Below are 13,198 nucleotides of genomic sequence, written 5' to 3' on the forward strand. Positions count from 1 at the left end.
AATTGAAAATTAAGTATTTTTTGTAAATTTTATTTTTTTCTCTATTTTAATTATGTAATCTTTCTTTGTTTCTTTATTAATTTTATTTAATATGAAATAAAAATATTAACACGATCATACTACAATAAGGTGTCATGTCAATATTAATATACTGATATTATTATCGTTTGTTGTTAAATACTGAATATTAATTTAACAATGAAAACATAATTAAAATAAGTCGTTTTGGGTGTTTATATAATGGTAGTATACTCTTCACAAATAGATAAATTAATATTTTATTTATATTTTATTTATTTTTTAATTTAAAATATTATTATATTATTATGTATTTTTTTTTCAACATTAGAATTTGTTAGATATAGACTATGTATAAGGTGTGTTTTTACTATTTTTTTTTTTCATATTTTGGTTGAATGTGGAGTTGTTGTGTTTCTGTCTGTGTCTATGTATACGCAAATATATTTGTTTGCGTATATGTCTGTGTTTGTGTGTATCTATGTGTACATGTTTATGTTTGCGTATGTATGTGTGTATGCATGTATTCATAACAAGGAATAGAACATTTTCATGATGATTTAGAGTGGGTAATTGATTGCAAGTAAAAAAATGCACTCTAAATAACTTTTATGGATTATTTTTTTCTATAAACACTACAATATGTTTTTCAATAAAAAAAATGTGTTACCTTTGTTTTAGTGAATCACAATTTGATTGATGAGAGAAGAACATAACCAAAAAGCCTACACAACTCACTGTTCAACCAAGAAGGAAACAACCCCTTGAGCTGGTTTCTCACTTTCCACAACTACAACATTGTTAGTCACATTGGTCACAGAATGTGCCAAAAACTTGGTCTCCCCTTCAGCATAAAATGAGTACTGGAAGTGACTAATCCTATTGGGAAATAGCAAAACGTTTGAAAAATCAGCCACCCACTTTGTGCCATTTCCTCCCACAATTAACTTCCCAACAGTTGATCTCAGACTCATACCAATCACACTGTTCCTATCAGTTATCACTTGATCAATGTTACTGAATTCCCCATCTAGACTTACAATTGGAACCTTGTTATTGGGGTTCCCACTGAACATATTGTCAACTATATTCAAACCACAAATTTTTCCTTCAACTGACTTCAAAACTATGTTAGCATCTCCTAAGAAAAATCCATTAGTGACATGAACTTGAACTGGATCTTCCATCACTATTGCTGTATGGAAAAAGTTAAACATTCACTCAAATTTTGGTGTGAGAGCAGAATAAGAAGATAGAGAAAGAAAAACAGTGATGTGACAAATGATAGTTTGAGTATAAGAAGAAAATAAGAATGAAAGTTACATATATAGAGTGAAATTGAATTGACAGATGATTGTTGTTATTTGAGGTTTCAGCATAGTTGAGATGCTTCGTACAGTAATATTGAACATGAAAGTTTTATAACAAGTGAAATTGAGTATATGAATATAATAACCCTTACCTGTATAGTCCATGTAACAATTATCAATTCTAGTTTGTGAATTCCCTGCTAGTTTCACCAAAATGCCAATGCCACCAAAACCTGTGGCCTTGTTATAGCAATGCACCCCTGTGAGTATGTTGGCCTGGCCCCTCAGGAGAACTCCTATGGCTGCAGAGAAAATTGCAACATCTGTGATTGCATTGTCATTGCTGGCAAGATCAATGGCTGTGCCAGAGAAATTCCTCTCCCCTTTGTCTCCACCAACTGTTGAGTGTTGTCCAAGAAAAGTGTTTGATATGAAGGTGTCATGGCCACCTTCAACCAGAATCCCTTCTGTTGTGAAGTGCAGGAAGAAGCAGTTGTTGATCCTTGTTCTCACAGAATCAGCAATGAATATCCCTCCACCCCTGTGGCCAGAATCAAAGAGAATGTCTCTGAATGTTATGTCTTCATAGTAAATACCATTAGGTTGCTGAAGTTTCATGCTGTTGAAAAGTGATGTTCTTGGAAGGTTTTGGGAATTAGATGCCCATAACTCAACAAGATGCCTATCAGTGGGAAATGAATCAGAAGCTCTCAATGTTCCTCCTTTTACCTGATTAATCATTTATGTAAATGCTTAACAGACTGCAACATTATAAGCAAGGAAAATGACTACAATTTAACTTCCCTCTTATATAGTGATGTTAACTAATTATATATACATTTGCAAAACTTGCAGAAAAATGATTAAATTTGACTTGCCAAACTGGTGTGTTGTTGTTTAATGATGCTTTTAGTTTTGTTTTTATTTTCCTTAGAAATTAAGCATTTACAACTTACTTAAATTTACTACAATTTATTTATCTCTCTTTTGAATATTATTCCTTTCCAATGCAATTTCCCACTAATTCTTTTAGAAAAACTAAAATATTGCTTACATTTTTATTTCTTGTGATAAAAACCCTAAACACCTATTCTGAAGAAAGTATTTAAAAATTACGTCCTTTATTTCATTTTATTTAAATTTTATTTTTTTTATCAAAATTAAAATATGTTCTTAATACTTTAGATTTTTTAAATATTGTTTTTAATTTTTTAATAAATCTTTTGTCTTTTATATTAACTAAATTTCTCTCATTTATATTTTTTCTCAGTCTATAATAAAAAATATTTAATGTTTTATCAACAATATATAAAATGAAATTAATAATAAAGTTTTCCTTTATTACTAAAAAAGTCAAACAAAATGTGGCATTATATGTAGTAATAATAAACCTTTTACCATTTTTATTTTAGAGGTGTGTTTTAGTTTAATAAATGTAATGGTTAGTTTGAACTATCCTTTGCCAAAAAGTTTTATGGTTTTTTTTCTCAATTTTGTTTCATGCTAATGGAAACTTCATACATTTAGTAAGCACCAAATGAAGAGAATAGAAGTATGGCACCAAATGAAGAGAATAGAAGAATGGCAGCAAAGTATACCAAAAAGTGAAGCATGAAGAGAGGAAGAAGAGAGAGATGCTGACCACAAGATTGCCACCCCCAGAAGAAGGAAATTTGATGGGTTTGCTGATTGTGTAGTTTCCACCTTGCAGATCAATCACAACCCCTCCAAGGTCTCTAACTCCTCCCACCAACTCACCTTCACTCTCAATCCCAAAAGCATCTTCAACAGCTTTCTCAATTGAATCACTGCTCTCATGTGCCCCTGTGGGGTCTGCACCATACTCAGCTGGATACACCACTCTCCCACTCTAATCACATCCAAAACCACCACCATGCAAATAACCACAAAATATTTACATAAAAAAAAACACCTTTCTATGCTTTCAGTCCAAAATCTGTACACTGTCAAACTGACATTGATTGTAGAGTAATGATACATTGACAACCTGGTCCAGTATACAACCTGTGATTCATTCATGATATGAAGAAAGAATATTTTTGTTGCTTAATACAAAAAGACTGAAATTTTAAGCAAAGAAATGAGATGGTAGACTGATGCAAGTTGTCAAATATCACTTCTCTTCATTGTATAATATGTGTATACTCTATATTTCCTCAACACAACAAAAAGAAAGAAAGAAATATTGTAACATACCATCTTGGTAGATGGAGATGGAGAGGGTGGCTGGGATGATATGGCCATGGCCATGGCCATTCTATCCTTAAATTTGTTCCTGAAATGGGACAATGGTGGTGCATGTTTGTTGAAGCATGTGACTTCTTGTGCTATTATCAGTGGTAAGAGAAAGACCAAGATTGAGCATCTCATAGTTTTGGATGGTGGAAACAAATTTACAATGTAGATTTTGGTTTGACAAACAAATATTAAGAGGAACAGATAGAAGCTATGAAGGGGTAGGTATAAGCACTTTAAGACACTTCCTTTCTTCCTCTTTTCTATAATATGCTTTTGAATTAGCTGTCTCTGTCTGCATGTTCTCCATGAGCCTTTATAAAGACACGGATACCCAAAGTTAATAGTCATGCTTCACAATTTAATGCATACCATTCCAACTGTAAGTTGCTCTTTCTTCCAGAAAAATTTATTGTTTCTTGAGTTATGCAATTTTGAAAAAATTTATTTTTGTATATACAATCTTATTATAACAATCTGAGTATTTGAGTATTATTTTTATCATTTCATTTATAAAAAATTGAAAATAAAACTAAAGCAAAAATATATTCGCAACACAACAATAATAAAAAATACATCACTTGGCAACCATTTTGTCCATTCATTCATTGTATTAATTAATTACATTGATGAAGTAGGTGTGCCAACTGATGGAAAAATGAAAACTAGGATTAAGTAATCTTTTAAAACATAGGATTTCATCATTAATTCAGATATAAATGATGGAAAAGATAATTGGGAGTTTGCTTTGACCCTCTGCTGCAAATTCATATGAAGTTGGCAAAAAACTGAGTCTTATTCTCAATAGTCAAGTTCTAATAGATGAAAAATCAACTACTAGAACCAAAACTGAACAATATATGCTTTTCCAAACAATGACATGGTTATATATGGTTCTGTGTTGTATCATGAAATGAACACATTCCAATCAGACTCAATTTTGTCCTTCAAGAAGACTATGTACACAGATAATTGTTGTCATCAAAGCAAACCACTCAATAGCAATAAGAAAATAAAATGATGCACACAAGTGCAATTACTCATCAAATGAGTTTGGAGCATCCACAGTCTTAGCATTCCACCCCACATTGTTTTAGCACTGGACCGGTTTGCTTGGGCAAGAAGGGATCAATCCTGACCCAAATCAATGAGAAAATAGATGCTAGAAGGATTGACCACAACACCACAATGGTAGGAGTCCTGTTTTGCTTTCCCATGAGACCTTTGAGGAAAGGATACAAGTGAACAATGACCCAAAAGGCAAAGAACAACTTCCCAAATAAAGGTCCCCATGAACCATATCCATTGTTTATGGCACCAGAGACTCCAGCCACAACACCAACAATGTTCAAGATTATCAGAGTTGTTGGAGGGATGAGAAGAGTGGTCCACTTAAAGAGATAGAGCTCTCCAAATTCAGCATCTTCTGCTGCTTTTGATGTCACTGTGAAATTCGTGTCTACTCCAGCAAGAACTTTGAGGAGACCTTGAAACACAGCAAAAAGGTGAGCAGAAACACCTCCAATGACCCAAAATTGCTCATTTCTCCACAGGGCTTCAATTGTAACACCACTCCATCGGAGCTCAAGCACACTTGTTAAAATGATGGAGATAAAAAGAGCCATAAACCAAACGCTAGCAAGGTTGGTCAGCTGTACACAAGAAAAAACAAGCTCATATTCAGAATATGTATTGCTAATGGAAACATTATTGTTTCCCCTTCCATTTTCTTCTTTTAAATACTATGTTAATCTTAGGTGAAAGCACATGATCAATCTTAGTAATCACAAGCAATTTTTAGTTGGCAAAACTAGATGCATTCTATAGGTATCTTTGGTACTATTCTCCAATAAAAAGTTGAAGTTTTATATGGTAATTTTCATAATATATGATTGCATAAAAGATCAATATATCTAATGGAGAGCAACACCAAAAGACACCAAAGAAACTTCATGTAAGTTTTTTCCTTCATAGTTGTGTTGTGTGGTACTTACTGTGGGGATGATGAACTTTCCAGTCAAAAGACACACAGCAGGAATTGTGCAGTACGCAAGCAGAGGGATGGAGGTGAATGGATAAACAATGGTGTTGGTGTAAGCTAGTCTCTCTAGGTACTTAAGTTTTCCTCCATAACCATACCACAAGGGGCAGTGGCGACTAAGGAAAATCTCAACAGAACCAAGAGCCCACCTCAGAACTTGGTGCAACCTATCTGATAGATTTATTGGGGCAGATCCCTTGAAAGCTGCTCTCTTTGGCATGCAATATACTGATTTCCATCCTCTACAATGCATCTTGAATCCAGTCAAAATATCTTCTGTGATTGAGCCATAAATCCACCCAATCTGTAGAAGAAACACATTTGCCAAAACTTAACAGGGACATCTATATAAAGATGAAATGAATAGTTTGAACTAAAATGTATTAGCCCATTTAATGTGTAAAAGAATAAAGAAAATCCAAATGTTGCATTGTTTTGAGATTAATGGCTTTACCTCTTTTCCCCATTCAGTCTTCTCTTCATAGCCACAACTTATAACATGAATGGCCTCCTTGACCAATGAATTGCTATTTGTTCCTTCAGGAAGTCCTCCATTTTCCATCAAGGTGGAAGCAATGAAAACTGGTGATTGCCCGAATCGTTTCTCAAAACTTTTCTGGGACATGAGGGATGATTTCTCCAAGTCCTCATACCCTTCAAGCCCTTCTTCAATCTCTTCAAGATCAAACATGGACCCTGATCCTTTTCTAACATAGTCTTTCCCCATCATTTTCTTTTTGCTCTTGTTCTTGGAGAATACACTGAAGAGACCTTTTCCTGATTTCTTTTTTGCCTTGGACTTTCTTGAACCACCACAACAAAAGCAACACCATGATGGCCAACAGTCACATGTCATCTTTGGTCTTTTCTCTGACACTGGTGGATCATAACCATACAATGCCTGCCTGTTGAACACAGTTCCAGTACCAACATATACTGGACCTTGAATCCCATCAAGCCCTTTCATATTGATCTATAATGAAAGCAACATTGAAGACAAACCATTCAAAAATCAGCCAGTGAGATGAAATTTGCACATATTTGTGAAGTTAGTTTTTATTTTAGTAGAATGATACTTACATCAAAGAACACAGTGTTGCGATTAGCATATCTATCATGGCGATCAATACCATCAAATCTTTGTGGAAATTGAACATAGCACAACTTCTTCCCAAGGTTGGGGTCCATTAAAAAGCACATAGCCTCTCTTACTGCCTTGCTATTATTGACGTAGTGATCACAATCCAAATTCAACATGAATGGTGCATTGGTAAGCACAGCAGAAACTCGAACCTTTGGAGGATACACAACAGTAAAAGAGTTAAAAATCAGTTTCTAACATTTGGGTCTATTAGAACTAAACAATACAATATCAAGTTTTTGTTCTTACCAAAGCATTCATGGCACCAGCTTTCTTGTGGTGTGGATATCCAGGTCGTTTTTCACGTGAAATATACACAAGTCGTGGCAATTCCTTGCCTTCTACATCTAGTGCACCAGCACTTCCTAAATATACCTGCAAAGCAAGTGCAGGAGCCATATCAGTTGATGACAATGCATAAATGCAATGTATTTCTGTTTTGCTTTGTTCTGTTCCTTTATAACAAGATAACGAAAATTTACATAAAAGAAAGAAGTATCAGGCTCGACACGTCTCTTAAATGTAAATGGTGACGTATTGGACACCGACACTAGTAGGATACGTATTAGTGAAGTGTTAAATTTAAAAAAAAATTGTTGAATTTCTGACAATTCTAGCACGGTTCTAATACAATTTTAAAAAGAAAAAATACATTAATTTTTTAAAAACTCGAACTTATTATATAAATTTTTAATATAATTATAAAAATAAGGAACAAATCCTTTTAATCCAGCCATGAAAAACATCTTTTGTTACAAAAAAAAACAAAACATGCTTATGCACGTAAATCTTTATTATCAATTTATATAAATCATAATTATATAATATATAGATACATCTCCCCGTATCCTACATTTTAGAAATTATACATATTTCTATGTCCATATCCGTGTCGTATCAATGTATCCGTATCCGTGTCGTATTAACTTAAGGATTTAATAGTCAAACCTGAATCATTCCTGGATGATCACGAGTGTTGTTCCCAGGCCATGGAGTTCCATCCTGCATCACCCACCCTTCCTCAGGTTTCTTTTGAGCCTTTGCCACCAAAGAATTAATTTTCACCTTAAACTCTTCATATTCTCTCTGCAGTGGAGCAAACACACAAGTTTTATCACAAGCCTCTGATGCACATTGACACTAGAAAAATAAAACCAAAAACAACTTGTTTATCTCAAGTATATCCCACCTTCATGGACCTTCTTTCCTTCACAAATGTAGGTTGCACCTTATCTTTTAAGTAATCAATTTTCTGAGAGAAGTAATACTCAGGAGCCCTTGGCTCTATGTTATACTTCTTGCAAAAGGGAACCCATCTTCTTGCAAACTCAGCAGTTTCTGCCAAGGAATCAAACAGAAGCATAGATGCACCATCATCTGAGACATAGCAGCTGACCTTTTCAACAGGGTAGTCAACAGAGAGGATTGAAAGGACAGTGTTGGCTGTTATAATGGGAGGTTCCTTCAAAGGGTCCACAGTACTCACAAAGAAATCAACTGGAGCTAGTTGGTTAGGTTCTCCTTCACGCTCAAACCTTAAGGACAAGCGATCCAAGTAAGTCTCACGTGTGATGGGGAACCACTTGGGGAACTGATCAAGAATCCATGACAATGCAAACCATATCTCACATATAACAGAGATTAGCCACAAGGCATATGCATCATTTGCTGGAGTTAAGATTCGGAATCTAAAGAAGAAAGCCAGGATGACCAGCCTCATAATAATCACTATGCGATATGGATTGATTAAGCTTGAAGATATTGGAACCTTGCGCCACAATGGTTGTCTAGCTTCAGCCAAACTGTAAGGTCACAAAACTACATCAGTTCCAGTTAAAATATGCTGTGTGAAGAGTGATGATATGTTGAAACTAGAAAGAGAAACAATTATGTACTAAAATGAAACAATTTTAAAATTATATTGATCAAATCACTGTTGTAAACTAGTACATTTTAATTTGGAGTTGTGAAAGTAACATTTTATGCATTTTAATTTGGAGTTGTGAAAGTAACATTTTCCTTCGGTGTAAGGCGACAACAAAAGTACATTATTTTTGTGTACATTCCTTAACAAATACACATGAAGATCAAAATTTTTGCATTGTATATTTTAGGAGCCATGTGACTCAAGTGAGTTCATTATGATTGCTCACTTTGAAGTGTCCGTAGTGAGCTTTCACTTTACAATGTGCAACATTTAGTTTTGATATTTGTTTGTTTTCTTCTTAAATCCTCTGCTTTTAATATGAACAAAATGGTAAATGTTTTTGCTCCAAATGGACACTTTTTCTACTAATAACAGCAATATTTAAACTTAGGGTGGAAGTTTTAATAATCTCTTTTAGAAAAATTACATATAGATAATCTCATGTACAAAAGAAACATAAGGAAACAATCTCATGTACACATTTTAAGGCTTTTGTTATCATTGGAAAAAGCAATCGAAGAAAGTGATCACTTACATGTAATCATCATCTTCACCTTGCTCTTCTTTTCCATCTTCTTTGTTCAGAAGCCCTCTTTTTTCTTGCCTGACTTTCCATTTCTCTACTCTTTCTTGCCATTCTGCATTGCTGTAGAAATCTTTCTCCCCATCAAAATCCTTGCCAGTAACTACAGAACAATAGATCAACATATAAACAAAACAGAATACCCCAAAAAGAAAAATCATCATTATGGATAATTAGCAATTTAACAAGTTTCTTACCACTTCCAGCTGAAGAGAAAGCTTGACCATTGGGATGCAATTTCTCTTGATTATAATCCCCATTTCCCTGAAAAAATCACAAAATGTCTCTCATACATAAAAGATTATTAATTTTCACATTCACTTAATTTTAGAAGCTTCATTAAGTATAAAGAAATTACCACATGATTAGCATCATGTTGCCGATCTAGATCTTCGCGGTGATTCTTAATTGAAAACTCATCATCAAAATCATCAGCATCCAAGGTCTCTTCTTCATCTCCAGCCACTCTAGGACAACCTACACAGAAGCCACCATCAAAGTTTTAGCAAAACCAAGTTATTTCAAACTTACAAAATGAGTTTAGATTCTTTTTCTGTTATTCTAAATTCAGAATTGGAACTTCAGTAGTAATCAAAGTGTCATAATAAAGGTCTACAGCTTTCTAAAAAAAATACATAATGTCATGGAAAATTTTCAGAATATTATGTTTTTACAAAATTGTAACTGCTCTTATAACTTCTTAAGTTCATTTGAGAAAATGTCTTATGGGACCAAACAACAGTAATTTTTATAGGAAAAACTAAAAGTATCAGAACAATCTTAATCAAAACTATCAGAAACACTATATGTGAAGCCTTCCATTACAATAACACATACAAAAACATCGAACTAAGCTAACCTTTGTGGCGCTTATAGCGAGTGTTGCATTGAGGACAGCTCTGGTTCCCTTCACTCCTCTCATACTCATAACATGGTCGACACACAGGAAATCCACACACATGACAAGCCACAAACACTTCTCCATTTTCCTTATATCCAATCTCATCACCACAGACACGACATGTTTTTGATGAAGGTTGACGAGTAGGGGCCTGATGCTGCAAAAAATAACATAAGCTGACATGTTAGCAACCACCAACATGGAACATGTTAGTTCACTCATGTTAAACAAATATTGGAAAACATGTTATCAAGACGTACAATTTTAAGCCTAACTCAACCTTATAAAATCAGTTTATGGGACTTATAAAAAATGTAAGATCTTCAACAATGTTAAGAAAACCAGTTTATGAGACTTATAAAGAATGTGAGATCTTCAACAATATTAAGAAGTAAGTAGATTTTAAGTCTAACTCAACAGAGTAAAGTTCAGTTATAAATAATTGAAATATGTTAATCTCTAGTCGATGACATGTAATGAGAATAATGAAAAAAGATGAGCACATACCTCATCGGAGTCAGGTGAGAAATGAGCATGAGAGCCAGTGATGAAGCCAGCCATGGAGTTTGAGGCCATGGCAAGGCAAGGCAAGGGAAGTTAAAGAGTGGTGGGGAAGAGTGGAATAGGAGAAGGTGGTTTATAAGAAATGGTAGGTTGAGAGTGAAACATCAGGGTCGTGGTTGGAGATGTAGGAGAGTGTACCAAACCTTGAGTTGGAGGGTGGTGAGTTTGAGTCTAAGAGACGTCATGGAAGGAGCGATAGGTGTGAAGGGCTTTTCCTATATTCATTGTTTGCTTCGACTCCAAGGAGAACCATCTTTTGTAGTTCTTAATACGTGACACCATCAAGTTAGGTGCATGTTTGGTTTCTCACACCAGATGGTTATCATGTCACGTCCAACTTCATACTAACATTAAACCCAATGTAACATCTCAAATGTTTCTAGTTCTAACATGTTCATCCACATGCTACACATTGCACCACTTCCAATGTCACATTAAATTTCCAAAGCTAACAACAAAACGCAATACTATTTGTTGGACATTCAGTCAATCCAATGTTTCATATATGTCACTTTGTGACTCATTTGGAATTGTGTTATGTGTACTGTTTTAGTTTTGTTGGAAAATATTATTTATCTTGCATCTTTGTGATTCAAATATATGGTCCAAATGGTATAAGAGTACAATTCGGTTTAGGCTCTTTCTTCCTCTAACCTTATCACTTTTTCATCTACATTTGGAATTTTTTAAATTTTCACTGTGAAATCTAAAATATATTTCTGAATTTTAGATTATGCAATTTAAATATATTTTAAAAATTTATATTCTAAAATGTTTTTAGTCCATGGACAATTTGGACTTTTCTCATTGATGAAAGTGGAGGAAAAATTGTGGCAATTACTTTCTGCACCATAAGTACCCAATTACATTATGAAAAGACGAAAATGTCCTTATATAAAATGGATGTATATATAAAAATACCCTTTTTCGGAACATGTTCTGGATTTCTTTTTTCGGAACAATTTTTTTGTATTACAGATCTTTTATCTAGAATGGAATTTTAATTTTTTTTTTTTGGATTTTTATTTCTAGAACACAATAGTTTCTTCTGAATCTACTTTTTCAAAATATATTGTTCTCAATTCTGGATTTTTCCTTCTGGAATCACTACAAGAAAATCATGAAATAGAAATCAGTTTTTAGACACCAAAATAATTAGTTGCAATAGTAACTAAATTAGAGACCATTTTAGAAATTAAAAAAAAAATGGTTTCTAAATTAGTTTTTATTATTGTTAAATAGTTTCTAAATTGGTATCTAATTAGCAACCAAGATTTTAGAGATCAAATTTAGAAACTAAATAATTGGTAGTTAAAATTTTTGTTGCTAATTAAATACCAATTTAGAAACTATTTAACAATAATAGAAACTAATTTAGAAACCAATTTTTTTTTAGTTTCTAAAATGGTTTCTAATTTAGTTACTATTGCAACTAATTATTTTGGTCTCTAAAAATTGGTTTCTATTTCATGATTTTCTTGTAGTGAATGAAGGGCATTTTCAGAAATTTAAAATTGTGTAGCAGGTTCAAAATGATTGGGTGTAGGAAGAATTTGCCAAAATTTGGGATGCTAAAAGAAATAGCCTTTTTTTATTCCTTCTCCACCTCCCTATTTTCTTCTCCCACCCCTATAATATAAAAAAAAAAAAAAGTATATACCGCATCATAATTTATCCATATATGTAATGTCAAACATTTAGATTATGTAATCAACATATAATTCTGAATCACATCTTCTATATTGAATTTTTATTCCAAATTACATGTAGAATAATACTCTGAATTGGGTAACCTGTAACATGATTATATGATTGTGTAATATGGAACAAAATTTTGGATTATATAATATTTCAAATTCTACAATTTAAAATAAAGTTATAAATTAGAATATGGTTGTTTTAGATAACGTAATCCTAAATTTCACACATCAATTGTCAAACTTGGAGATTGATATTTGAACAGCCTCTTTCTTTTTACTTTTTATAAAGACTTTTTTTCGCAAAAACTGGTTTCGATTATGTATATAGACTATGGAAAGTATTTTCGTTTTACAAAATCTTGCACTTAAATATTAATTTCTATAATATAAAAATTAGATTATAGAAACTAGTTTCTGTAACGTAATTTTTTTATGCATTACAAAAACTAGTCTTTGTCGATGAATAATATTAACTGCTATCACGTATTTGAATCAAAATACACCATAAAAAGTAGTTTTTACCCTATATTTTTGTATAATATAAATTAATTTTCGTAAAGAAGTAATTTGTAAAAATAAAAGTTAAAAAAAAATTAGACACATTGGAATTCTCATATAATAAAAAGTTATCCAGATTTGTAATTATTACTTCAAAAATTATATATGAAGTGTGATGTGTAGGAAAAATTCAATAATAAAATTCGAAATGCTTATATGAAATATCGAAAAATCAAGAGACTGTCATCTCACACAAAAT

General features: G+C 32.9%; 2 protein-coding genes across 2 annotated transcripts; both read right to left on the minus strand.

The window, feature by feature from the left end:
• Positions 1–663: 663 nt before the first annotated feature.
• LOC137820434 (polygalacturonase QRT3) lies at positions 664–3,985 on the minus strand. The gene is made up of 4 exons (XM_068624530.1): positions 3,546–3,985; positions 2,971–3,198; positions 1,481–2,057; positions 664–1,213 (listed from the first exon to the last, which is right to left on the minus strand). Exons 1-4 carry the CDS (start codon positions 3,933–3,935, stop codon positions 753–755), a joined length of 1,656 nt encoding a protein of 551 aa, XP_068480631.1. The 5' UTR covers positions 3,936–3,985; the 3' UTR covers positions 664–752.
• Positions 3,986–4,356: 371 nt separating this feature from the next.
• Positions 4,357–10,971, minus strand: LOC137820433 (cellulose synthase A catalytic subunit 4 [UDP-forming]-like). The gene is made up of 12 exons (XM_068624529.1): positions 10,685–10,971; positions 10,136–10,334; positions 9,635–9,753; positions 9,474–9,540; positions 9,229–9,379; positions 7,956–8,568; positions 7,715–7,852; positions 7,016–7,141; positions 6,706–6,918; positions 6,080–6,598; positions 5,579–5,929; positions 4,357–5,236 (listed from the first exon to the last, which is right to left on the minus strand). Exons 1-12 carry the CDS (start codon positions 10,751–10,753, stop codon positions 4,655–4,657), a joined length of 3,147 nt encoding a protein of 1,048 aa, XP_068480630.1. The 5' UTR covers positions 10,754–10,971; the 3' UTR covers positions 4,357–4,654.
• Positions 10,972–13,198: the final 2,227 nt, after the last annotated feature.

This window comes from Phaseolus vulgaris, chromosome 9, assembly GCF_000499845.2.
Source record: "Phaseolus vulgaris cultivar G19833 chromosome 9, P. vulgaris v2.0, whole genome shotgun sequence".
NCBI classification, from domain to species: Eukaryota; Viridiplantae; Streptophyta; class Magnoliopsida; order Fabales; family Fabaceae; genus Phaseolus; species Phaseolus vulgaris.

Coding starts and splice junctions, on each gene's coding strand:
- LOC137820434 (XM_068624530.1), bottom strand. CDS start 3,935: ATGACTATTAACTTTGGGTATCCGTGTCTTTATAAAGGCTCATGGAGA. Junction 3,199..3,545: donor CATCTCCATCTACCAAGATG/GTATGTTACAAT, acceptor GGATGTGATTAG/AGTGGGAGAGTGGTGTATCC. Junction 2,058..2,970: donor CTGGGGGTGGCAATCTTGTG/GTCAGCATCTCT, acceptor ATGATTAATCAG/GTAAAAGGAGGAACATTGAG.
- LOC137820433 (XM_068624529.1), bottom strand. CDS start 10,753: ATGGCCTCAAACTCCATGGCTGGCTTCATCACTGGCTCTCATGCTCAT. Junction 8,569..9,228: donor GGTGAAGATGATGATTACAT/GTAAGTGATCAC, acceptor GTGACCTTACAG/TTTGGCTGAAGCTAGACAAC. Junction 6,919..7,015: donor CTGGTGCCATGAATGCTTTG/GTAAGAACAAAA, acceptor TATCCTCCAAAG/GTTCGAGTTTCTGCTGTGCT.